The 27,648-nt window shown below is 36.9% G+C and overlaps 1 protein-coding gene across 49 annotated transcripts in view; it reads left to right on the top strand.

The window, feature by feature from the left end:
• Positions 1-27,648, top strand: part of LOC127859476 (beta-galactosidase-1-like protein 2) — a 74,769-nt gene that overhangs the window by 9,496 nt on the left and 37,625 nt on the right. For all 49 annotated transcript variants that reach the window (XM_052396922.1, XM_052396880.1, XM_052396919.1 and 46 more), the window contains exons 2-12: positions 6,557-7,140; positions 8,340-8,408; positions 9,897-9,992; positions 13,165-13,273; positions 17,035-17,127; positions 17,724-17,817; positions 18,256-18,414; positions 22,169-22,312; positions 23,595-23,687; positions 23,998-24,048; positions 26,777-26,832. In XM_052396922.1, coding sequence (XP_052252882.1) covers positions 6,566-7,140; positions 8,340-8,408; positions 9,897-9,992; positions 13,165-13,273; positions 17,035-17,127; positions 17,724-17,817; positions 18,256-18,414; positions 22,169-22,312; positions 23,595-23,687; positions 23,998-24,048; positions 26,777-26,832 — 1,539 coding nt within the window. In that variant the 5' untranslated portion in view covers positions 6,557-6,565. The remainder of the gene's footprint in view (positions 1-6,556; positions 7,141-8,339; positions 8,409-9,896; positions 9,993-13,164; positions 13,274-17,034; positions 17,128-17,723; positions 17,818-18,255; positions 18,415-22,168; positions 22,313-23,594; positions 23,688-23,997; positions 24,049-26,776; positions 26,833-27,648) is intronic.

The following is a 27,648-nucleotide window of genomic DNA, read 5'->3' as shown; positions in this document are numbered from 1 at the left end:
TAGGAACACTTAGATCACTAAAGGTACTGGGTGGTGCTCACTAGGAACACTAACATCACTAAAGGTACTGGGTGGTGCTCACTAGGAACACTAAGATCACTAAAGGTACTGGGTGGTGCTCACTAGGAACACTAAGATCACTAAAGGTACTGGGTGGTGCTGATAAGGAACACTAAGATCTCTAAAGGCACTGGGTGGTGCTCATTATCCCCGCCGAAAAAAAAATCGGAGGGGATATAGTAATTGGTCCTGTCGGTCTGTCTGTCCGTCCGGCTGAAACTTTGTCCGGATTATACATTTGTAACTCCAAATCTTTTTCAATGGATTTACTTTAAACTTAGAATATAAACAGATGGCAACTAGGAGAAGTGCAGTGACGAAGAACCATAACTCTATCTACCTTAGTTTTTGAATTATCTCACCTTTTATATAACTTTAAAGTAAATTTTTGTCTGGAGCATAACTCTTAATATACTTAAGGGATTTACTTGAAATATAAACAGATGGCAACTAGGAGAAGTGCAGTGACCAAGAACCACAACTCTATCTACCGTAGTTTTTGAATTATCTCCCCTTTTATATAAAATTAAAGTAAATTTTTGTCCGGAGCATAACTCTAAATCTACTGAAGGGATTTACTTGAAACGTTAAATATAAACAGATGGCAAGTAGGAAAAGTGCAGTGACTAAGAACCATAACTCTATCTACCTTAAATTTTGAATTATCTCCCCTTTTATATAACTTTAAAGTAAATTTTTGTCCGGAGCACAACTCTAAATCTACTAAAGGGATTTACTTGAAACTTGAAATATAAACAGATGGCAACTAGGAGAAGTGCAGTGACCCAAAACCATAACTCTATATACCTTAGTTTTTTAATTATCTCCCCTTTTATATAATTTTAAAGTAATTTTTTTGTCCGGAGCATAACGCTAAATCTACTGAAGGGATTTACTTGAAACTTGAAATATAAACAGATGGCAAGTAGGAGAAGTGCTGTGACTAAGAACCATAACTCTATCTACCTTAGTGTTTGAATTATCTCCCTTTATTTAATTTCAAAGTAAAGTTTTGTCCGGAGCATAATGAATTATCTCCCTTTATTTGTTTTTACAAATATTATTCTACTTTCTAAAGCAAATGTTGTCATACAAGCAAACACATTTCGGTGGGGATTTGGCACTTCTGTGACAAGCTCTTGTTAGGAACACTAAGATCTCTCAAGATACTGGATGGTGCTCACTAGGAACACTGATATCACTAAAGGTACTGGGTCGTGCTCACTAGGAACACTAAGATTACTAAAGGTACTAGGTGGTGCTCACTAAGATCACTAAAGGTACTACATGGTGCTCACTAGGAACACAAAGATTACTAAAGGTTCTGGGTGGTGCTCACTAGGAACACAAAGATTACTAAAGGTTCTGGGTGGTGCTCACTAGGAACACTAAGATCTCTAAAGATACTGGATGGTGCTCACTAGGAACACTAAGATCACTAAAGGTACTGAGTGGTGCTCACTAGGAACACTAAGATCACTAAAGGTACTAGGTGATGCTCACTAGGAACACTAAGATCACTAAAGGTACTTGGTGGTGCTCACTAGGAACACTAAGATTACTAAAGGTACTGGGTGGTGCTCACTAAGATAACTAAAAGTACTATATGGTGCTCACTAGGAACACTAAGATCACTAAAGGTACTGGTTGGTGCTCACTAGGAACACTAAGATTACTAAAGGTACTGAGTGGTGCTCACTAGGAACACTAAGATCACTAAAGGTACTGGGTGGTGCTCACTAGGAACACTAAGATTACTAAAGGTACTGAGTGGTGCTCACTAGGAACACTAAGATCACTAAAGGTACTGGGTGGTGCTCACTAGGGACACTAAGATCACTAAAGGTACTGGGTGGTGCTCACTAGGGACACTAAGATCACTAAAGGTACTGGGTGGTGCTCACTAGGAACACTAAGATCACTAAAGGTACTGGGTGGTGCTCACTAGGAACACTAAGATCACTAAAGGTACTGGGTGGTGCTCACTAGGGACACTAAGATCACTAAAGGTACTGGGTGGTGCTCACTAGGAACACTAAGATCACTAAAGGTACTGGGTGGTGCTGATAAGGAACACTAAGATCTCTAAAGGCACTGGGTGGTGCTCATTATCCCCGCCGAAAAAAAAATCGGAGGGGATATAGTAATTGGTCCTGTCGGTCTGTCTGTCCGTCCGGCTGAAACTTTGTCCGGATTGCTCACTAGGAACACTAAGATTACTAAAGGTACTGAGTGGTGCTCACTAGGAACACTAAGATCACTAAAGGTACTGGGTGGTGCTCACTAGGGACACTAAGATCACTAAAGGTACTGGGTGGTGCTCACTAGGAACACTAAGATCACTAAAGGTACTAGGTGATGCTCACTAGGAACACTAAGATCACTAAAGGTACTTGGTGGTGCTCACTAGGAACACTAAGATCACTAAAGGTACTGGGTGGTGCTCACTAGGAACACTATGATTACTAAAGGTACTGGTGGTTGCTCACTAGGAACACTAAGATCACTAAAGGTACTGGGTGGAGCTCATTAGGAACACTCAGATCTCTAAAGATACTGGATGGTGCTCACTTGGAACACTAAGATCACTAAAGGTACTGGGTGTTGCTCACTAGGAACACTTAGATCTCTAAAGGTACTATGTTGAGCTCACTAGGAACACTATGATCTCTAAAGATACTGGGTGGTGCTCATTAGGAACACTAAGACCTCTAAAGGTACTGGGTGGTGCTCACTAGGAACACTTAGATTGCTAAAGGTACCCGGTGGTGCTCACTAGGTACACTAAGTTCACTAAAGGTACAAGGTGGTGCTAACTAGGAACTCTAAGATAACTAAAGGTACTGGGTGGTGCTCACTAGGAACACTGAGATCACTAAAGGTACTGGTTGGTGCTCACTAGGAACACTGAGATCACTAAAGGTACTGGGTGGTGCTCACTAGGAACACTAAGATCACTAAAGGTACTGGGTGTTGCTCACTAGGAACACTAACATTACTAAAGGTACTGGGTGGTGCTCACTAGGAACACTGAGAGAGATCACTTAAGGTACTGGGTGGTGCTCACTAGGAACACTGAGAGAGATCACTTAAGGTACTGGGTGGTGCTCACTAGGAACACTGAGAGAGATCACTTAAGGTACTGGGTGGTGCTCACTAGGAACACTGAGAGAGATCACTTAAGGTACTGGGTGGTGCTCACTAGGAACACTGAGAGAGATCACTTAAGGTACTGGGTGGTGCTCACTAGGAACACTAACATCACTAAAGGTACTGGGTGGTGCTCACTAGGAACACTAACATCACTAAAGGTACTGAGTGGTGCTCACTAGGAACACTAAGATCACTAAAGGTACTGGGTGGTGCTCACTAGGAACACTAACATCACTAAAGGTACTGGGTGGTGCTCACTAGGAACACTGAGAGAGATCACTAAAGGTACTGGGTGGTGCTCACTAGGAACACTGATAGAGATCACTATAGGTAATGGTGGTGCTTGCTAGGAACACTAAGATCACTAAAGGTACTGGGTTGTGCCTACTAGGAACACGGTTTAAACCCTGACGCGTATGACAAAAGTCCAAGGAATTCCTTTATGAAACATTTGAAAGTAAGGTTTTAATCATTAATTTTGACTTTTTTCCCTGTGCATATGTGCAAATTAATATACATGTATTAAAATTCTTAACTTCAGATTATCTCACTTTAGATGTTCAGCAATCAAGAAGAGCAAGATGGGTTAAGAAAAAGTGTAGGATGCAGCACTCTGCTATTTCACTCTTGATATTTCCCACAATGGGATGCAGCACTCTGCTATTTCACTCTTGATATTTCCCACAATGGAATGCAGCACTCTGCTAATTCACTCTTGATATTTCCCACAATGGGATGCAGCACTCTGCTATTTCACTCTTGATATTTCCCACAATGGGATGCAGCACTCTGCTATTTCACTCTTGATATTTCCCACAATGGGATGCAGCACTCTGCTATTTCACTCTTGATATTTCCCACAATGGGACGCAACACTCTGCTATTTCACTCTTGATATTTCCCACATTGGGACGAATATGATGTTTAATACTTCTTTAGAGTGAGCAGGGCACAGTGTGTGTTTTTTTCGTTGAAAATTTGGGCCGGTATTCGACCCCATTCCCAATATAAAAATTATATATTTTTCCCCAATGGGACCTTTACATTCCCAATTGAAGGTTTTCAATTTTTTTTATATATTTATATTATTATGCCCCTTTCAAAGAAAAGAGGGCATATAGTGATCGTACTGTCCGTCTGTCTGTCCGTCTTTCCGTCACACTTTGCGTTTAGGTTTCGAAAAATGCTCATTACTTCTATGTCCCTTGAGATATAACCTTCATATTTGGTATGCATGTGTACATGGACAAGGCATTTCCATATGCACACATTTTTTTACCCCTGTGACCTTGACCTTGAACTTAGGGTCCGCGTTTAGGTTTCGAAATCTGCGTTTAGGTTTTGAAAAATGCTCATAACTTCTATGTCCCTTGAGATATAACCTTCATATTTGGTATGCATGTGTACATGGTCAAGGCCTTTTATACGCAAAAAAAATTTGACCCCTGTGACCTTTACCTTGAAGTTAGGGTCCGCGTTTAGGTTTCGAAATCTGCGTTTAGGTTTTGAAAAATGCTCATAACTTCTATGTCCCTTGAGATATAACCTTCATATTTGGTATGCATGTGTATATGGACAAGGCCTTTCCATACCCACACATTTTTTTACACCTGTGACCTTGACCTTGAACTTATGGTCCGCGTTTAGGTTTCGAAATCTGCGTTTCGGTTTCGAAAAAAGCTCATAACTTCTATCAAGCGTTTATAGGGGACATAAGTCATCCTATGGTGACAGCTCTTGTTTTTATATAGATCTTAACATGTAGTTCATCTCACATCCACCTCTATAAGTTGAACCTTAGTATATATAGAAAATAAAAACTCTTTTATTCTAAATTGTGAAGCAATATAAGCATAATAAAAACAGCACTAATTTCCAAATTTTATTAAAAACGCCAAGATTTTTCCCAATTCAAATGGACCCCATTCCCAAAATGCTGAAAAAAACACTGGGGTAAGAAAAGGCCACACATTTTCTTGTCAAGGGGAGTGAGTATTGGCTAAAGTCAAGCTGAAGATTCTGGTTAAATGTCTGATTTTTTGTGATATTTAACCATGGACGTGAATTTTTTTTATAAATGCAAAACTTAGTAAATCTTCTTAATTTGATAAAGAACGCAATAAACAACTCTTATGTTTAAAAAAAACAAAACAAAAAAAACACCAACATGACAAATACACATTGTTTATCAAACAAACACTACTTTGACAAAGTAGTCATCACGTTATCACTAGGAGGAGTGGAATGTCACAGGAATTTGTCTTAAAGGACTAGTCCCTTAAAATATCAATTTCTTTCCCTTCACATAAAAATTATGCTTTGTAAAAAATTGTCATACAAATATCAAAGTCTATAGAGAATTATGTACAAGAAGTACACTCGTTAATTCATTCCTGTTTATAACTATCATTTTTAGCTCACCTGAGCCCAATGTGCTCATAAAGAGCTTTTGTGATCCCCTTTTTTTCCTTATATGGCTATAGTAAAACCTTGTTAACACTCAAGAGGCCACATTTATTGTCCTATCGTCATGAAACTTGGTCAGAAGATTTGTCCACATGATATCTTGGACGAGTTCGAAAATGGTTCCAGTTGGTTGAAAGGCATGGCCACCAGGGGCGGGGCATTTTTCCTTATATGTCTATTGAACAATTTTTTAACACTCTTCAAGTCTTATTTACAGTCCAATCTTCATGAAACTTGGTCAGAACAATTGTTCTTATTATATCTTGGATCTGTTCGAAAATGGTTCTGGCCTGTTGAACAAAACAACATGTCCACCAGCAGTGCTCCAGCTAGGATTTAAAAAAGGCAGGGGGGCTTTTTTGTCAAAAGGGCACTTTCGATGCGCGGTATTTTGTCAAAAGGGCAGTTTTTTGCGCACGGGCGTTTCTTGAATGCTTCCAGTTGCATGTTTATTTATATGATATTAATAATTGTTAGAATATATTATTCCCATTATTATTAAACCATTATTAAACAATTCAAAAATAATGTTTACAATGAGGAATACATTTAATACAATGTAATCAGAGATTTATTAATTATCATATGTAAAAAAAATAAAAAAAATAAAGGGCAGGGGGGGGGCCCTAGGGAAGGCAGGTCAGAGGTTCGGAAGGGCAGGGCGGGGCGCCCTTCAATTTAGGCTTAGCTGGAGCACTGCGCCAGGGAGCGGGGAATTTATCCTTTTATGGCTTTGCAGTAAAACCTTGTTAGAACTCTAAAAGTTACATTTACTGTTCACTCTTTATGAAAGTTGACATCTTGAGCTGCACAGAGCAGGTCAGTTCTTTTAAATCTCAGGTGAGTAATTAAAGCAATACTGTTATTTATGTTTTAGGGTACATCAATGAAGGGTGACACGCAGCGAAGACGATCTAACGTGACTGAAAAAGTTGACAATCAGGCAGAGGAAAATAAATATAAATCTAAGATGGGATTGGGCAGATATATGTTTCGACGTTATAGTCTTTTAAAGATCGTGTTCATTGTTGGTGTTGTGTATTTTGCTGTTAAAGTTTGGCAGGTATTAGGTGTACCTAATATTAGTAATGAACTCCCCCCTCCTGAAAGGAAAGCTGAAGTAATTAAGTGGAAATACAGCAAGAATTCCCAGGGACTCACAGAAATGTCTTTTCAAGAGATAATAAATACGATTAAAAGTAAGCAAGTACAAAAGTTTAGTCGGCCATTAACTGATGACGAAGTGAACACGATTGCGAAGGTCAAGGGTGCCAAATTAAAGGATTTAAACAAAGTTTACGAAAGCAGCGGGAGTTTGAAATTCAAGAATGGCAGATTCCTGTTAGAGGGCAAGCCCTTGAGAATATTGAGTGGTGCCATGCATTACTTTAGAGTAATGCCAGAGTACTGGGAGGACCGAATGCAGAAAATGAAAGACTGCGGTCTTAATGCGCTTGAAACGTACGCAAATTTGAGCTCCGCTGAGAGAAAACAGTGCTTTTTGCATGTGCATTAAGTGTTGTCCTACATAGGGCCTGCAGTCCGCATAGGGTAATCAGTGTTGTCCTACATAGGGCCTGCAGTCCTCATAGGGTAATCAAGGCTGACACTTTCCACCTAGATTGGATTTCTGTTTAGAAGAAACTTCCTTTAAACTAAAAATTGTATGAAAGCAGAAAGTTTTATCCCTGATTAGCCTTTGTGGACTGCACAGGCTAATAAAGCATGACACTATTTACACATTCATTCATCCCTGTTTTCGAAGAGCGTAGCTTATGTATATAGTGCTTTATACATGGTGAAATTTACAGGTCGTGCTTTATACATGGTGAAATTTACAGGTCGCTGAAATTGGCTTCCTTTGTATTTGTGGGAAGTCTTAAATATTTTGTGTGACATAAAATAAGAAAGTAAAAGAAATGTGTTCACATACAAATTTTACAAAAATTACTCTGTCCAAATCAGTCTAGTCTTTGTATTAATAACATTATTTAAGATAGTCAGTATGATTACATGTATTATTTCATATGTAATTGAAAATGGTTATTTCTTAAAGAGGCCTTTTCACAGATTTTGGCATGTTTTGAAGTTGTCATTAAATGCTTTATATTGATAAATGTAAACATTGGATACACAAAGCTCCAGTTAAAAATCAATAATACAATTTAAAAAAGAAAAAAAAGGTAACCCTCAGCAGGGCTCGAACCACGGAGTCCTAGAGGAAAAAGTCTACCACTTAGACCACTCGGCCATTCTTCCTAAAACAATTCCAGATGTTTTTGATACTTCATATAAGCAATCCTCGCAGTTTCACAAAATATAACAACAACAGAACTCTCCAAATTATTAATTTGTTTCGCGTTGCAATGCTTAATAATTTTTGGGTTTTTAAATCGTCAAAAGATGCATATAATGTATATTTTAGAGCACGGTAAATGTTCAGTATTACTGTTTCCTCACAAATATCATAATTTAACAAAATTTGCGAACCTGAAACAACTTTTTTCAATTTTGTCAATTTACCCAAACGTAAAAAGGCCCCTTTAAGAAAATTGCACACTTTAAACTTTTGTTGAACTGAACCACATTTGAGAGTCGTTCATTGTTTTCAGATATTTTGCACAGACGTTGGTAATCATCTACTGTTGTTTCTTTATCAGTTATGTCGCCTGGAATCTGCATGAAGATGAACCAGGGCAGTTCAACTTTGGTGGTATTCTCAATATAAGGTGTGTCTGTTCACTCATCATTTAAAAACAATTTATTATAGCTCCATTTCATCAAAATTATTATGCTTATTGAGATACTTCTCAAGTGTGCATTTCTTGGCCAGAAGCAGTGCATTTGTGTCTTTGGACTTGTTTGTCTGTTTCCTTGCCAGAAGCAGTGCATGTGTGTATTTAGACTTGTTTGTCTGTTTCCTTGCCAGAAGCAGTGCATTTGTGTCTGGACTTATGTGTCTGTTTCCTTGCCAGAAGCAGTGCATTTGTGTCTTTGGACTTATGTGTCCGTTTCCTTGGCCAGAACCAGTGCTCAGTGTATTTGGACTTGAGTGTCCATTTTCTGGGTAGGACCAGTGCTTGGTGTATTTGGACTTCCATTTCCATACCAGAACCAGTGCATTTGTGCCTTTGGACTTGAGTGTCCATTTCCTTGCCAGAACCAGTGCATTTGTGTCTTTTGACTTGAGTGTCCATTTCCTTGCCAGAACCACTGCATTTGTGTCTTTGGACTTGTGTGTCCATTTCTTTGCCAGAACCAGTGCTTGTTGTCTTTGGACTTGAGTGTCCATTTCCTGGGCAGAACCAGTGATTGTTGTCTTTGGACTTGAGGGTCCATTTCCTGGGTAGGACCAGTGCTTGGTGTCTTTGGACTTGAGTGTCCATTTCCTTGCCAGAACCACTGCATTTGTGTCTTTGGACTTGTGTGTCCATTTCTTTGCCAGAACCAGTGCTTGTTATTTTTGGACTTGAGTGTCCATTTCCTGGGCAGAACCAGTGCTTGTTGTCTTTGGACTTGAGTGTCCATTTCTTGGCTAGGACCAGTGCTTGGTGTCTTTGGACCTGAATGTCCATTTCCTGGGTAGGACCAGGGCTTGGTGTCTTTGGACTTGAGTGTCCATTTCCTGGGTACAACTAGTGCTTGGTGTCTTTGGACTTGAGTGTCCATTTCCTGGGTACAACCAGTGCTTGGTGTCTTTGGACTTGAGTGTCCATTTCCTGGGTACAAACAGTGCTTGGTGTCTTTGGACTTGAGTGTCCATTTCCTGAGCAGAACCAGTGCTTGGTGTCTTTGAAGAAGATCATGGAAAATGCTTTCAGAGTGTGGTAAAATTATTTCTCCATGGGCACCATTGTCCATTTTGCTACCGCGATCTCCCTTTTGCTTATATATTTTAATGAAATGTCTATGTAGTTAACTTGATATTTTATTAAGTATAATATTGTCTACTTCAAACATGCAAAGATGACAGATAAAACGAAATAATTCTTAATTATATTAATTTGCCATTCATGTAATGTATACAGGTCATGATTTGTTTTTGGTATTTTAAAACAGTGAGCCCTAGAGAGTATTGAATAGATCTAATATTGGTGTATATCGCCAGTTCTGAGACCATTTATCGGTCTCACAGTTCACACAACAAACTAGACTGATAAACTATACCAGCATAATATCCTTATTTGCCTAGGTAACCATTGTTTTTATGATTTCAGAAAGTATATACAAACGGCCAAGAAAGTTGGACTGCACGTCATCCTACGACCTGGGCCGTACATTTGCTCTGAGTGGGATTTTGGTGGCATGCCGGCGTATGTATTGAATGTCAGCAACAAGCTTGATAAGTCAATTTTTTATGCCCCCGGTAGGGTGGCATATAGCAGTTGAACTGTCAGTCCGTCTGTCTGTCTGTCTGTCTGTCAGTCTGTGCGTCCGTTCGTCCGAAAACTTTAACATTGGCCATAACTTTTGCAATATTGAAGATAGCTACTTGATATTTGGCATGCATGTGTTTCTCATGGAGCTGCACATTTTGAGTTGTGAAAGGTCAAGGTCATTCTTCAAGGTCAAAGGTAAAAAAATCCAAGGGAAGTTACCAGCTGAAAAGGGAGATAATTTATATTTTATATCATTTGGCAGGTACAGATCATTTTCACAAGGGAAGTAATATTTTTTAAAGGGATATAAAAAAAAAAAATTCAAAGTGGCGCAGTAGGGGGCATTATGTTTCTGACAAACACATCTCTTGTCTATTTAGGCAGTGGTTCAGTAAGTTTTAAATGTGATCATAATTAGTTTCATTCATAAATTAGTTTCTATAAAGTATTTTCCTAATTGTACCTACTTTCGTGACAATATATTTTCCCCTATTACCAGAATTCAAAGCAGTGACCCAGATAAGCTGCGTATCTGCGTCTTTCACCCTATTAAAATGTTTAAAAACGCAAAAAAATACAATATCATGTGTATTGAAAACGCACCCGATTTGCCTTTTACGCAAATTTGTCACATTTGATGTGTACGATACAATAGCTTCGAGCGAAAATACATTTACAGTATTTTTATGCCCCCAGTAGGATGGCATATAGCAGTTGAACTGTCTGTCAGTCAGTCAGTATGTCAGTCTGCTCATCCGTCCAGAAAAAAACTTTAATGTTGGCTATAACTTTTGCAATATTGAAGATAGCAACTTGATATTTGGCATGCATGTGTATCTTATGAAGCTGCACATTTTGAGTGCTGGAAGTTCAAGGTTAAGGTCAAAGGTCCAAAAAAAAAAAATTGTTGCGCCAAAATATCAGTTGATCGCTTACTTTTTCGAACCAAGAAAGCAAGAGCCAATAAGTGCCGAATCATTCGTGTTATCGATTTTTTATGCTCCCCCCAAAAAATTGGTGGGGAGCATATAGTACCCGCTTCGTCTGTCCATCCGTCTGTATGTCTGTCCGTGCACAATTTTGTCCGGGCTATTTCTCAGCTACTAATGACCGGAATTCAATAAAACTTTACGGGAAGCTTCACTACCAAGAGGAGATGTACATATTATCAGCAAGTTCTGGTTGGATGGTTTTTTAGCTCATCTATTTTTTGAAAAAAAAATATGAGCTATTGTCATCACCTTGGCGTCGGCGTTGTTTAAGTTTTGTGTTTTGGTCCACTTTACCCCTAAAGTATCATAGATATTGCTTTCATTCTTGGAACACTCGCAAACTATCATAAGGGTACAGTAAAAGGACAAGTTGCATTACTCTGGTTGTCATTTTTACGGAATTATGGCCCTTTTTTTACTTAGTAACTTTGAATATATGGTTACATTTTGTGTTTAGATCCACTTTACTTCTAAAGTATCAAGGCTATTGCTTTCAAACTTCAAATACTTTCATGCTATCATGAGGTTACTGTACCTGGCAAGTAGAGTTTTACCTTGACCTTTGAATGACCTTGACTCTCAAGGTAAAATTATTAAATTTTGCTAAAATTGCCGTAACTTCTTTATTTATGATTAGATTTGATTGATACTTTGACAAAACTACTCTTACCTGACATACCACAAAAGACTCCACCCATACCATCCCCCGTGCCCTTCCCCCCCCCCCCCCCCCCCATTCTCAGCAACTGATGACCGGAATTCAATGCAACTTTAAGGGAAGCTTCACTACCAAGAGGAGATGTGCATATTATCAGCCGGTTCTCGTCGGATGATTTTTCACAGAGTTATGGCCCTTTGAAATTTTCTATAAACTGTACATATAGTGCAATTCTTGTCCCGGCTATTTCTCCCCAACTTCTGATTGGAATACAATTAAGCTTCATGGGAAGCTTAACTACCTTGAGGAGATGCGCATGTTATTTGTGGGTCTGGTCGGATGATTTATTTAGAGTTATGGCCCTTTGGAATTTTTCAAGTTGCTAAACCATCCATCGTATTATTTTGTCCAAAGTTATGCCCCTCAAGATGTTTCCTTTTATCTGAATATATAATGCAATATTGTGACAAAACCTTTGGGGAGCATCACCCGTCTCCGACGGTTTCTTGTTTTATAAAGTTTAAAGTTAATATTATTGACAGTTTCAAGGATTAAAGATGTTATGAAACATCAGTTTATTAAAGTTAATGATATCAGTTTTATTGAATCAATACAAGTGTGCAGCTTCAACAGAAGTAAAGCAGCAATGATTTTAATGTATGCATCTTATAACTCATTTCACCCTATTCCAAGAATGAAATCACCCTATTTTTCAAAATCAATGGGTGAAAACCCTATTTCCAAAATAATAATCTCGGGCACTGTCAAAGGGTCAAATTAAATCACCTTGAACAATTAAATGTCTCTTTTGAATCAGATCGGCTTGTGTGTCAGTGATCAAAGTAAGGCAAGCCCTGAACTGGTTAATTCTTATGATGGGCTTTTGAGTTTGATATGGGCAGGATTGTAACATTTGTAACAAGCCATGTTGTTAGAATATTGATGTGTAGGACTGAACTTTTAATTATATTAATTGTTGTTTATTATGCCTCTTTCTTTTCAAGAATTGGAGGAACATTATTTTGCACCTGTCCGTCGGTCTGATGTTCCGTCTGAAGACCATTTCATTTCCCTGTAGACCATATCTAGGGAATGATTTGAGCTATCATCATGTAAATTATTGTTATGGTTAAATGGGAGAAAAGAAAGACACCAATTAATTTTAGGTCAAAAGGTCAAAGTTACATAGTCTTATGGAAATTATATAGGTATAATAGTCAGTTTAAGTACCATGGTAATCATTCAAATCATGTCTTTAGAAGACTTACACATGTTATAAAATCATTTTAACGCTGGAGACTTTATTTAGTTATAATTGAATAGATTATTTAACTGCATGGAGAAGATGTGTTCTGGCATGAACATTTCTCTGCCGGTGTTAATTAACCTAGGTTAGGGAGGCGTATAAGTTTTCCAACATCTCTTGTAACATTAACTGTTGTTGTTGTTGTTGCAGGTGGTTACTGCAAGACCCAACCATGAAAGTAAGAAGTGATCATCCAGATTATATGAAAGCTGTTGAAAAATATCTAGGAATGCTGATTCCAGAAATTGTAGACCTACAGGTAAGAGTTCATTTAGACCATTTGAGTCGCGTTCTGAGAAAACTGGGTATAATGCATGTGCATAAAGTGTCGTCCCAGATTAGCCTGTGCAGTACGCTGTCTGTCTGTCTTGTATATTTATTTTACATTACAATATTTACGTTACGCCCATACATGTATTAGCTGGAAGTTTTCATGGTGACCTATTTTGATCAACTTGTGTCTGGTGTTTTGTGCATTCCATGATCAACTTTTTGCTCGTGACCACTCTAGAAGCCTTTTTTTTATCCAGCCATATTTTGTATCGAATCTTGAAAAAACTTTGTCCGACTTAATATTGACAATATTTAGGCTGAGTTGAAATCTGTGTTGTATGCCTCCAAAAACTAGATCACTAGGTCTATTCTTATAACAACAGAATAACCACTCTAAAGGCCATATTTATAAATACCGTATTTTACCATGTATAGCGCGCAGTTTTTTACCTTTAAATTTTCAAATAAAAATTCAGTGCGTGGTAATACATTGATACAACGCTTTCCTGGTTGCTAAATTGCAAAAATATCCATTTCGAAACCATAAATCTTCACAATTGCCGCCATTTTTTTATTGCAGAAAACTACACCCTATAATGTTATAGACTGAAGGGGCTGTTATCTAAACAACAAATAGCGGGAAAGGGTAGTAACAGTTTTGACAAAAATTAAAAGATGAAAAAATGTCTTTGTTGGTGTTTTCACACTTCTTCATTGATTGTTCATGAAAAAATCGAGGTATATCTATCCCAGCGTTGTTGTGGTATTGTTTGTTAAAGTTTTTGTTGTCATGAAAACTCGTTGATTTACAACGCAAAACGTCTTATTTGAACTACCGCTTATTATTTTAATTATTTTTCTCAACTTCGCTTTTGCTTTATTTTGATAATTTAATCCAAAGTTTAATGTTAGCAAGTGTTGTTATTTTATTGGAATTGTAAACAAAGAGTCAGTTAGTCTTCCGAAAATGTGCACTCTATGTGAATCGACAGGTTGGCGTCATCAAAGGAAAGCCGCTTGCTTTCTGAAGCAATAAAGCGACAAGTTTCTCGCCGACAAAATTGGCTTTCTTTGTCTAACAATCAACATGCCGAACCAATCGTGTGTTTGTTCCTCAATGGCAATCATCCAATTAAATAATAGCATGTGCAAAGCTCTGCCTTCGAACCTTTTGCAGAGAACAGAGGTGGAGTTTAACGGTTAATTGAACAAGTGTTTTACGTAAGTTGAGTTCTGTTTTGCAGAAATTACTCGGCCCTAAGCATTGAAACGCCAAATACATTTATCAATTTTTTTCTGATCTCTGCGTTAATATGCTACCGTGCGAGTATACTACATAGGTTACAAACCAATAGAGATATAGACTCGTTTTATTTTCTTTCAATGGAGACAAACAAATGATATTTTTCTAATGGTTTTACGCCGATAACGCCAACTGTATGGTATTGAACGTTCGGGTGTATTGTTTGTTTCACTATAAATACTTATCAACTAGACGCAGTGAAGGCGCAAAATACTGGGTCAAACTGGATTTAATGTTGAGCGTCTCTTTATGGGAAATTTTTTTAATCAATGTCAATTTAAAGGGGATCCACAGACGATTTGCGTAAAATTGGACATTGCGATGTTGCGGGTCTGCAGAAGACGATGTTGTGAGCTGCATGTAATGAAAATGTTACACTGTTCAAATGTGAGGAATAGGTAATAGTGGATCGAATTAAACGCGCAGGGGTCTTGGAAAAACACGCGCAGTTTGCGGCAATAAGAACATATACGGTATTCTCGACAGAATAATCTTAAAAGTTGTCGAAAATAAAGTGCTATGCAACCCATGCTCCTGATCGTATAAACGCTTCCTACTTTAAAACTAAAAATTGAGCGCCCGAAAAACTCTGATTAAATGATTGCGAAATATAAGAATGGCGGCCATTTTCGGCCCAATTTTCAGGTTTTTGGTCTTGAATTCTTTGTTTTTTTCTCCATTTTGGCTTTAAAAAATCGCATGCGCATACATGGGAGTGCGCTATACATGGTAAAATACGGTAGGTCTTCAAGAAACTGCAGAATGTTTATTTTACAATATCTAGGCTAGCGTTTTTTTTCAAACCCTTAACTATTCTAGAAGCCATATTTTTATGTCCCCCACCACTATAGTGGGGGACATATTGTTTTTGCCCTGTCTGTTGGTTGGTTAGTTTGTGCAAACTTTAACATTTGCCATAACTTTTGCAATATTGAAGATAGCAACTTCATATTTGGCATGCATGTTTATCTCATTGAGCTGCACATTTTGAGTGGTGAAAGGTCAAGGTCATCCTTTAAGGTTAAAGGTCAAATATATGGGTCAAAATCGCTCATTTAATGTACACTTTTGCAATATTGTAGATAGCAACTTGATATTTGGCATGCATGTGTATCTCATGAAGCTGCACATTTTGAGTGGTGAAAGGTCAAGGTCATCCTTCAAGGTCAAAGGTCAAATATATGGGGACATAGTGCTTCACAAACACATCGCTTGTTTTACTCTGTCTTGATTAAACTCAGATTGTTTATCTTGATTGAATCTTGGTCAAGTTGGGTCTTTGATGTGAATCTTGAACTTAGGTGAGCCATCATGACACTCCTGTGTTTTTTTTATCACCATTTTGGGAGTTGGGCCAGGTCCCTTTGGATTGAAAAAAAACGGCTATTTTACTAAAATTCGGAAATGAGTTTTTTTGTTGTTTTGCTAACAAATTCTTCAAAATTGAGAATGAAGTGTTTTCATTATTGTATTTACTTATGTCCAACTTATAGAGCTGGATGGGAGATGAACTAAATGTTGTTTTTTATAAAAATAAATGTTTTAATTGTTTTTGTTTTTTTGTGGAAACCTTTAAAGGAAATTTTTAGGTCCCATTAATAACAGAGTTATGGCCCTTTGTATCTTGGAAAAATGCTTTTTTGTGTCCGGAGCCATATCTTGCAAGTGCTTTGGCGGATTTCATTGAAACTTGGTATGAGTATATATATGGATAAGAGGATGATGCACGCCAAATGGCATTGTACACCATTGGATAATAAAGGAGTTATGGCCCTTTGTATCTTGAAAAATTCTTTTTTGAGTGTCACTTTTGTGTCCGGAGCCATATCTTGGAAGTGCTTTGGCGGATTTCAATGAAACTTGGTATAAGTATATATATGGATAAGAGGATGATGCACGCCTAATGGCATTGTACACCATCTGTTGATAACAGAGTTATGGCCCTTTGTATCTTGGAAAAATGCTTTTTTGTGTCCGGAGCCACATCTTGCAAGTGCTTTGGCGGATTTCATTGAAACTTGGTATGAGTACATATATGGATAAGAGGATGATGCGCGCAAAATGGCATTGTACACCATTGGATAATAAAGGAGTTATGGCCCTTTGTATCTTGAAAAATGCTTTTTTGAGTGTCACTTTTGTGTTCGGAGCCATATCTTGGAAGAGCTTTGGCGGATTTCAATGAATCTTGGTATGAGTATATATATGGATAAGAGGATGATGCACGCCAAACGGCAATGTACACCATTGGATAATAAAGGAGTTATGGCCCTTTGTATCTTGAAAAAATGCTTTTTTGAGTGTCAAATATAACACTTTTGTTTCCAGAAGCATATTGGCGGGGGATATCAATTCAACAAATTTGCTTGTTAAGCATATGGTTGAGGTCAAAGGCCTGATGTCAAACTTGTTGTCAGTAACAATGGCAATAATTCATGTTCCAGTACTCAAAAGGAGGACCAATCATAGCTGTCCAGATTGAGAATGAGTTTGGATCGTACAGCTCAGATGTAGGGCATCTCAAGTTCATCAAACAGGTAACCCACAAAGATCATTTCAATGTTTAACTCTTTCAGTGCTGGAACCGAATGTTGAAGGCATTTGCAAACAGTTTGGATCCAGATGAGACGCCACAGAACATGGCGTCTCATCAGGATCCAAACTATTTGCTTTCTGATAGTATTCTTTGAAAAAATCAAAGAAAATGCTAATTTTAGAAATTCAGCAGACGACATTTAAGCAGACGACAAATTTCCCAGCATGCAAAGGGTTAAGAAGAATTTTGTCTTGTGGTAAAGGCCATGAGGAAATCTGTCACAATTAATTTATCTCTGGGTAAATATAATTTTTTTGAAAAACATTTGACATGTTTTGTTGAATCTGTGTCTGTGATTGAGGCGTGGAATTACCACATTATGTGTCTATAATATAATTATACTTGTTAAAGATTTTCTTAACATATTTTTGAGGAAAAAACCATTTACTCTGGAATTTTATGATCAGTGTAATAATTATGCTGAAAACAATAATAATACAATTAACAATATTAAGATAAACGATAACAAAAATATTTATTGTTATAATCATAAAGATAATAATAATAATTATGATCATATTCGCGTTCATCTTTCAGGAGCTAGTAAAGAACGGCATAGTGGAGATGTTCTTTATCAGTGATGGCATTGTCAATGACAAGTCTGGATTCCAAGTGGCCCCGTTTTATGATGGTTGGTTGTGTAGAAATTTAAAAAACTAATTATTTATTTACATTTATAAACAATGCAAGGAGGAGATCTTAATGATATATTTATGTATATAAGCCATATTGTATATGATATGTTTTATTAGTGTTTTGTTTTTCTCAACAAACAGTGTCTGCATATAAAGAAAGAGTGTTGTTATACAATATAAATGGCCTTAATTCATATAGAATCAATATTTAATGATTAAACTCTCACTTAAATGGTAATTTATCAATTGTTTAAAAGATATCAACAATAAAATTACCATATTTACTATTTAAACATAAAAATCCTGCTTTGAGTTTTGTGCAGTATTAATGTGGACCCCCTTGCCCTTATAAACCAAACTTACCGCAGTTCATAGCAACGGTCTTGATGCAAAACATTTTTTAAATTGGAAAAAGTTCCTCAATTGCATTTCAGAGGCATTGCCGACTGCTAACTTCATGAAGTACGGACTGGGCGAGGCACTGTTTGAGCAGATTAAGTCCATCAGTCCACACTTCCCGCTGGTAGTCATGGAGTTCTGGTCGGGATGGTTTGATCACTGGGGCCAGCCACATGCCAACCCTAGCACCAAATGTATGTCACATTCTTGTGAACTTTTGTGAGTTTTTTTCAGGAAAAAAGTGTAGTAAATAGACTATAGGCCAATTTTCAAAAAAAACACCTGCACAGCTGGCAGCAGGTTGGAAATATTTGTCTGGAGCATAACTTTTTTCCTTTCCATAAGTGATAGTATGCTGAGACGTCGTGTTGCGGTCAAGAACCAGGTCCCTATGCTCAAGGTCATTGTCACAATTCAAGGTCCAAGGTCAGATTGAGGAAATGTGTACTTAAAAAATTTGTTCAAAGAAAAGAATTGTCCAGCATGAATGGATTTTTAAATAACTTGGCACAAATTATCAGCATGATGATGACACAGATGTTGTGTGCAAGGACCAGGTCTTTAGGTCAAAGGTCAAGGTAACAATTAAAGGTCAAAGGTCCTATTTATATATGTTCAACGGCGTGGACGCATTTTAATATGACTCGTCATGAGCAATAATCATTTTGAGAAGGTGTGAGGCTTGCTAGGACCAGGTCTATTTTTCATATAACAAAGTTTAAATTCCATCTCAAAAGGCAAAGTTAGTATTTATTCTTGAAACATTGTCTGGACAGTTACATGTTCAGCGTGGATGGAATTTCAAATAATTTGGAAGAAGCGATATGCATGATGAGATAAAGTGTTTTGGCCATGGAACATTGTCAAATTAGTTATTAGGTATTTTCAACATATGTATTTTCATATTTCTCTCAATTAGTAATCTTTATAATGAGACAGGGTGTCACACGCAATCCCCAGGTCTCTAGGTTCAATTTCAAGGTCACAATTTAAGGTCAAAGGTTAAATGAAATAAATCTTTACTTGAGCATAATTTGTCTGTAGTATAACTTTGTCCAGTGTAACGAGACTGAGTGTTGTGCACTAGAAGGTCTCGGGTAAAGGTCATAATTCAAGGTCAAATGATCAAAATTGATTAACTATAATGAGTAATCTAAATGGTAAGACAGAGTTTTGCACACAAACAGCTGGTCTCTAGGTCAAGGTCACAAAAAGCAGGTCCATAGGTCCAAGGTCAAGGTCACACAAAGCAGGTCAGTCTAAGGTCATGGTCACAATTCAAGGTAAAATATTAAATTTTGGAAATTTGTACTTTAAACTTTGTCCAGCATGTCTAAGATGATTTTCATGAGCAGTTTGAGAGTGACGTACATGTACAGGAACAAGGTCGCTTGGGTCATTAAGGTTAATATCACAAATCAAGGTCAAAGGTTTAAACATGGTATTGAGCAAATTAAGGATTTTTAAATTACTTGCAGTAATTACTAGCATACTCAGGGCCTCTTGCTATAACCAGGTCTGTACGTTGACGGTAAAGGTAGAATTTAAGGTCAGCTTTACAATAAGAGATATCAAATGAGAATTGTCCAATCTTTACCTATTTTTTCTTTCGAGCTTTTCTTTGTGACAATGGCGCTCTTGTTTTCCTACACACCTTATTCAGGTATGACAATGTTTTCATGTTTTGCACATGTGTCCCATGAATATGTACATGCTGGCAAAAGATTTGAGGTCACTCTGACTGGGATAACACAACATAAACCCTTTTTAAAACAAAAACATGCTCATGGTGAGCTTTTGTGATCGCCTTTTGTCCGGCGTGCGTTATGCGGCGTCAACATTTGCCTTGTTAACTCTCTGGAGGCCACATTTATTGTCTAATCTTCATGAAATTTGGTCAGAATATTGGTCTCAATGATATCTTGGATGAGTTCGAAAATGGTTACGTTTGTTTGAAAAACATGGCTGCGAAGGGGCGGGGCATTTTTCCTTATATGGCTATAGAAAAATCTTGTTAACACTCTAGAGGCCACATTTATTGTCTGATCTTCATGAAACTTGGTCAGAAGATTCATCCCAATAATATCTTTGACGAGTTCAAAAATGATGCCGGTTGGTTGAAAAACATGGCCGCCAGGGGGCGGGGCATTTTTCCTTATATGGCTATAGTAAAACCTTGTTAACACTCAAGAGGCCACATTTATTTTCCGATCTTCATGAAACTTTGTCAGAAGATTTGTCCCAATAATATCTTGGATGAGTTTGAAAATGGTAACCTTTGCTTGAAAAACATGGCTGCCAAGGGGCGGGGCATTTTTCCTTATATGGCTATATATGGCTATAGTAAAATCTTGTTAACACTCTAGAGGCCACATTTATAGTCAGATTTTCATGAAACTTGGTCAGAAGATTCATCCAAATAATATCTTGGACGAGTTAAAAAATGATGCCGTTGGTTGAAAAACATGGCCTCCACGGGGGCGGGGCATTTTTCCTTATATGGCTATAGTAAAACCTTGTTAACACTCAAGAGGCCACATTTATTTTCCGATCGTCATAAAACTTAGTCAGAAGATTTGTCCCAATGATATCTTGGATGAGTTCGAAAATGGTTTTGGTTGCTTTAAAAACATGGCTACCAGGGGCGGGGCATTTTTCCTTATATGGCTATATATGGCTATAGTAAAAGCTTGTTAACACTCTAGAGGCCACATTTAGTGTCCAATCTTCATGAAATTTGGTCAGAAGATTGGTCTTAATGATATCTTGGATGAGTTCGAAAATAATTATGTTTGCCTGAAAAACATGGCTTCCAAGTGGCGGGTCATTTTTCTTTAAATGGCTATAATAAAATCTTGTTAACACTCTAGAGGCCACATTTACTGTCCGATCTTCATGAAACTTGGTCAGAAGATTAATCCCGATAATATCTTGGACGAGTTCAAAAATGAGCCGGTTGGTTGAAACACAGGGTTGCCAGAGGCGGGGCATTTTTCCTTAAATGGCTATAGTAAAACCTTGTTAACACTCTAGATTTTTCAATCTTTTTGAAACTTGGTCAGAAGATTTGTCCCAATAATATCTTGTTATCTCAGGTAAGCAACTTTGGGCCTTTCAGGCCCTCTTGTTTCAATAATTGAAGATATTTTTAATATTGGGCTGTTTTAAGATAAAAAAGAAATTAATTATTTTCACGCCTATTTAAGTGTGACACTGTTTCTGTGAGGAATATTGTGGTAAAGTTATTTTCAAAAGAAAAAGAATTGCAAATCAATTTTAACTTCAGATTCTTTGTAAACACCATCTTGTCAGCTAATTTGGACCTGTGTTAATGGAATTAAATTTGGACCTATTCATGCTAGCTTGATGACATTGAAAGCCTTGGACTAATAAAGCCATGCTTTTGTCCACATCCAGGGAAGTCCCTTGATGCCTTTAGAAAGATCCAGAGAAATCTACCTCAGCAGGGATCCTACCTGGGACCTGCCAGTTGCAATGTGGACACAATTAACAAATATGAGAATTTCATTGTAGCAACGTGGACACAATGAGCAAATATGAGAATTTCATTGTTGCAATGTGGACACAATTAGCAAATATGAGATTTCATTGTTGCAATGTGGACACGATGAGCAAATATGAGATTTCATTGTTGCAATGTGGACATCTATGAGCAAATATGAGAATTTCATTGTTGCAATGTGGACACAATGAGCAATTATGAGAATTTCATTGATGCAATGCGGACACAATTAGCAAATATGAGAATTTCATTGTTGCAATGTGGGCACAATGAGCAAATATGATAATTTTATTGTTGCAATGTGGACACAATGAGCAAATATGAGAATTTCATTGTTGCAATGTGGAAACAATGAGCAAATATGAGAATTTCATTTTCATTTGAAATGCTGTACATTTAACAGCAACTTTGTTATGTTTTTTCAGACTTCGCCTCAGATTTAGAGAGTCTTCTGCAGATGGGGGCATCTGTGAATTTCTACATGTTCCATGGAGGAACCAATTTTGGATTCATGGCTGGAGCAAACTGGTTCAACACGTCTACCTACAAATCGGATGTAACCAGTTATGGTAAACTGAATGATTTGTCTTGCAATATAACAAACTGGATGTAATCAGTAATGTAAGACCAAATGAGTTATTCTTGTTTTGCATTTTATAGTTGAAGGCATTAGGTGGTTCACATGTTGGAAACTCTTTACATATCTTCCAATAGTTTTTGACACTGCTCTTCTTTAAAGGGACTGTCAACCAGGTTGACGAAAAAAGAAAAGTTCTAAAATACCGTATCAGTCTGGTTGACGGTTTCTTTAAATGCTGGGCTGAGTTTTACTTTTACATGCGAAGAACATCACTGTGAAGGTCATCCTGAAGGAGTGAACCCTGCCTACCGTATTTTATGGAACAATTACGGCTCTTTGTCATACTATTCTTTTTAATTGCTTGGACAATTATTAGCAAACTTATAGCTGAAGAACTTTTATGCTATCAAGCAGATAATCTGTCATGAATCAAGGTAAACCTGAAGCTTGCCTTGATGATATTTACATGCCATTACAGTTATAGTTTAAACCTACTTATTTTAGCTTGATTACATAGAAAACCTAAGGCTTATTTCAAACGCTCTTGGGTTTCGTTTCCCAGTACTAGAACCAGTACTTGGTGTCTGTGGCAGTTATCTTTACAAAGCTCCCACAGCGGGGATCGAAACCAAACGCTAGGTTGATGAAATATGCCTCTAGAGCACAATTACATTGTTGACTCAGACCCAATATTTGTTTGTACTACATGTGTATTATTCCTTTGACATTTATTAACTTAGCTCATTTCCAAAATTGGTATGTCCCTGACAGATAACACAATTTTAGTCCCGCCTACAATAGAGATTAGCATGCTTCTCTGCAATGTTACATCATTTTGTGCGAAATGCCCATGTGGAACTAGTTTTTGAAGGAATGTGGTTTAAAAGTAAATCAAGAAAATTGACCTAGGTCAGAGGTTTATGAAGTGAGATGAATGAGGGATCATTTCAACAGATTTGACGAAGATACACGCAATTAGTATAAAAAATTATCACACATTAAATATTTTCTGAAAGAGTTAGGAAACCTCATTGTTGAACAAATCACGTAAATAACATTTCACTAATTTTTTCAATTGCTATAAGCATATTTTTTTACATGAAGAGCATTCTAAGTGAGTGTGTCATGATTCTAAAAGATGTGTTTTATTATGTGGAACATATTTGATGAAAGCACAATGTCAGAATGATACTGTTCACATTAAACATATATCTCTGTTACATTATTTGTGTGGGTTTTGTCACTGGAATTTGCTATTGTTACAATTGCAGATTATATAGCCCCACTGAATGAAGCAGGTGACATCACCCCCAAATATGAAATCATACGAGAACTTATAAGGAGATATGAGGTGATTCCAAAAGGTATTATTTTACTGATTATTTTATATAATATCTAAACATTTCATAGTGCCTGTCTAGTGTCTAAAGTGTCTTACATATTACCTATAAAGTCACATTAAAATGTAATTTTTATAACTTCTAATAAACTCAACCACCTAACATAACTACTTGTGTATAGATGTGCAAAGTTCAGGTCAGGTCTCCTACATATTTACATAACATTTAGTCTGCTCAAATAGTAGTTTCTTTAATTAAAATTTCATCTAATATTAATGATTTTTGTAAGTATTTTATGATACTTTATTATCATTTTCCATTCCATTTTCTTCAGGTTTGCCTGACCTGCCAGACCTTCCAGCAATCAGTGTCAAAGGAAACTATGGTAAAACTGTTTATACCCCGTAAAAATGTATTGGAATCAATAGCATGTTTTTAAGTTTCAATCTTCTAATTCTATTTAAAAAATTAATAGCCACTAAGGCTTGTTACCTTGAAAACAATTTTTCTTGACCAAAACAATTTTGACTAGCTAGAACTTGTAAGAATATACAACAATTCATAGTTTAATAAATATTTAAATAAACCAAAGCTCCAGAAGCATTTCAATGAATGACAATTACTGGGCAACTTTCTCCAGGTTTAGCTGTAAAAAAAAACAACTTCGCACCTGCTCAGGCATTCCATTTGTCAGGATGGCAAGCTCAGTTGTTAGAGCACTAGATTACAAAGCTGAGGATGGCTGTGTTGTTCCCCGACTGGGCCACATATCTTGTATGGGCATAGTTCATGAAGTCCATTCTACGGCCATTTTTTCCCTACCTCAGATTCATGTAAAGCAGTTGTTGGTTTCTGGCATAAGTATAAGCATTTCTGAAAAACTAGGAAACTCTGGAAAAGTCTGAGTTTGTTAAATGACGGCCATGACATGATGAAAATACTGTTGAAAATGGCCAAAAACCAAACTTAAACCCTTCCAACTCAGAAGCAAAGTGAAAATGGCGATATGAAACCAGCATTAACATGAACAGCCCACAAGCAACTCACAGTCTGTTCAGGTTTTATTCTGTTTGCTGCTCATCAGTATCTGGTTGGAAGTGAAGCCTTTAAAACTGTAATCAAATAAGAATGCTCTTAAATTTTACTTTATATTCTAAGGGACTACAAACCCTTCAAAGTTGGTGTATGTGAGGCATTGTGGCTCTGCATAAGAATGAATTCTGTTGACAAATAGAGAGGACAACTTATGATTATTGTAGCAAGTCCTCCGACAAGTCAGAATTAAACAAGATAAGTCGATTGGATGACATGTAAATTTTTCTGATTTAATCCAATCAAAAATACGGTTGCAAATGAATGTTTTGAAATGTTGTTGGCATTTTATAAATAGATTTTATTAGCCGGATTTTTTTCGAAAAAATCTCGGCTTATAGATTGATGTTGTCGGGCGGGCGGGCGGGCGGGGTGGCGGCGTGCTCGAAAATGTTAAAGTTCTTATTTCATGGTATAACTTTGGTATGCTTGGACCTAGAGTCTTCAAACTTGACATGAAGGTTGGCCAGGATTAACAGATGACCACTGGTCATTTCAAGGTCATTCATTTGAAGGTCAAGGTCACTGTGACCTTCAATATAAAAAATGTTAAAGTTGTTATAACTTTGGTATGCTTGGACCTAGAGTCTTGAAACTTGACATGAAGGTTGGCCATAACTAGTTAGTAACCACTGGTCATTTCAAGGTCATTCATTTGAAGGTCAAGGTCACTGTGACCTTGAATGTAAAAATGTTAAAGTTCTTATTTCATGGTATAACTTTGGTATGCTTGGACCTAGAGTCTTCAAACTTGACATGAAGGTTGGCCAGGATTAACAGATGACCACTGGTCATTTCAAGGTCATTCATTTGAAGGTCAAGGTCACTGTGACCTTCAATATAAAAAATGTTAAAGTTGTTATAACTTTGGTATGCTTGGACCTAGAGTCTTGAAACTTGACATGAAGGTTGGCCATAACTAGTTAGTAACCACTGGTCATTTCAAGGTCATTCATTTGAAGGTCAAGGTCACTGTGACCTTGAATGTAAAAATGTTAAAGTTCTTATTTCATGGTATAACTTTGGTATGCTTGGACCTAGAGTCTTCAAACTTGACATGAAGGTTGGCCAGGATTAACAGATGACCACTGGTCATTTCAAGGTCATTCATTTGAAGGTCAAGGTCACTGTGACCTTCAATATAAAAAATGTTAAAATTGTTATAACTTTGGTATGCTTGGACATAGAGTCTTCAAACTTGACATGAAGGTTTGCAAGCACACTTAGATGACCACTGGTCATTTCAAGGTCATTCATTCTAAGGTCAAGGTCACTGTGACCTTGAATGTAAAAATGTTAAAGTTCTTATAACTTTGGTAGGTAAAAATGTTAAAGTTCTTATTCCATGTTATAACTTTGGTATGCTTGTACCTAGAGTCTTCAAACTTGACATAAAGGTTGGCCAGTACTAGAAGATCACCACTGCTCATTTCAATGTCATTCATTTGAAGGTCAAGGTCACTGTGACCTTCAATGTTAAAATGTTAAAATTGTTATAACTTTGGTATGCTTGGACCTAGAATCTCAAACTTGACGTAAAGGTTTGCAAGCACACTTAGATGACCACTGGTCATTTCAAGGTCATTCATTTCAATGTCATTCATTTGAAGGTCAAGGTCACTGTGAACTTAAATGTTATTGTTGTTCATGTATATGCATGCATTCAAAACATAACACAAGGTTTGCTCATGCCTTGAAAAGTACTTACATTTCATTTTGACCTTTGAACAATATTTCAGTAATTTAAGTATTGCATTGACAAAAACACGAAAGGTACTTTCCTGTCATTTAAATCAAAAATCCGGCTTCAATGCGGTCATCTCCGACCGCGGAACTCTTGTATTGATAACATTTTAGGTAGTTGTCTTTTCACTTTCACTGATCTCATATTATGTTACTAACTTAATTTAAAAAGACATTGACCTTATAAATAATAAATACACGGTCAGCACATGACCTGTTTTAGCCAATGAAAAACGAGTATTCTATACAAAATAAGATTAAGATATTTGCTGTTTCAGGGAAGGTTGTTATTGACCAGTTCATGCAGATGGAAGATATGATCAATTCGGTCAAGGTAAAAATGAGTATAAAGACTATCAAACCGTATTATTGAATTATAACTATGAACAAGAAACGACTTTGAAATGGCAACACAAAAAATATATTAATAATAATACATGCTTTAAAGATTGCACAACTAGATAGTTGCATTAAAAATTGCACTTGAATGTAAAGTCCAACCTGCCCGAGCGACCGCCTGTGAATAGCGACCACCTGTCAATAACGACCACATCGATTACCCCCAAAAGATTTCACTATCTATTGTACCTGCGAATAATGCCAGCCTGAAAACAACAACCAGCGACAGCCATTTTACATTCCCAAAGTCGAATTTGATAGCTAACAACGACCACTTCAATGACCAGCGACCACCATTCTACATTCCCAAAAGTCGATTGACTAACAAAATCTTTTTAATTATCATAATATAACGTTTCATAACGAATAAATTGGATTTGACAAAATAGAAAACATAGAGGATATTTGTTGGATTCGATGAAATATCGATTTTATTTCACGAGTGTCCTAGCCACGAGTGAAAGTATTTTTTATGATCACGAGTGAATAAAAATCAATATTCCATCTTTTTATTTTATGCTTTTTTCACCGCTTATTTACATTGCAAAAGAGTTTAAATGGATAATTTCGCTGGATTTATGACGTCATTTCGTCGAAACAATGACGTCATTTCGCAGTAAAACAGTGAAAAATATAGATATTTTTCACTGTTATTTTTTACTGTTTAAAACAGTGAAATACCAGTTTTATTTCACTGATATTTCACTATAAACCACCGGAAAGCATAAAATAAATAGAGGATATTTGTTGG

The sequence above is a fragment of the Dreissena polymorpha genome, chromosome 15, assembly GCF_020536995.1.
Source record: "Dreissena polymorpha isolate Duluth1 chromosome 15, UMN_Dpol_1.0, whole genome shotgun sequence".
In the NCBI taxonomy this organism is placed as follows: domain Eukaryota; kingdom Metazoa; phylum Mollusca; class Bivalvia; order Myida; family Dreissenidae; genus Dreissena; species Dreissena polymorpha.
The sequence above is the reverse complement of the archived record's forward strand: the minus strand, read 5'-3'. Positions and strand labels throughout refer to the sequence as shown.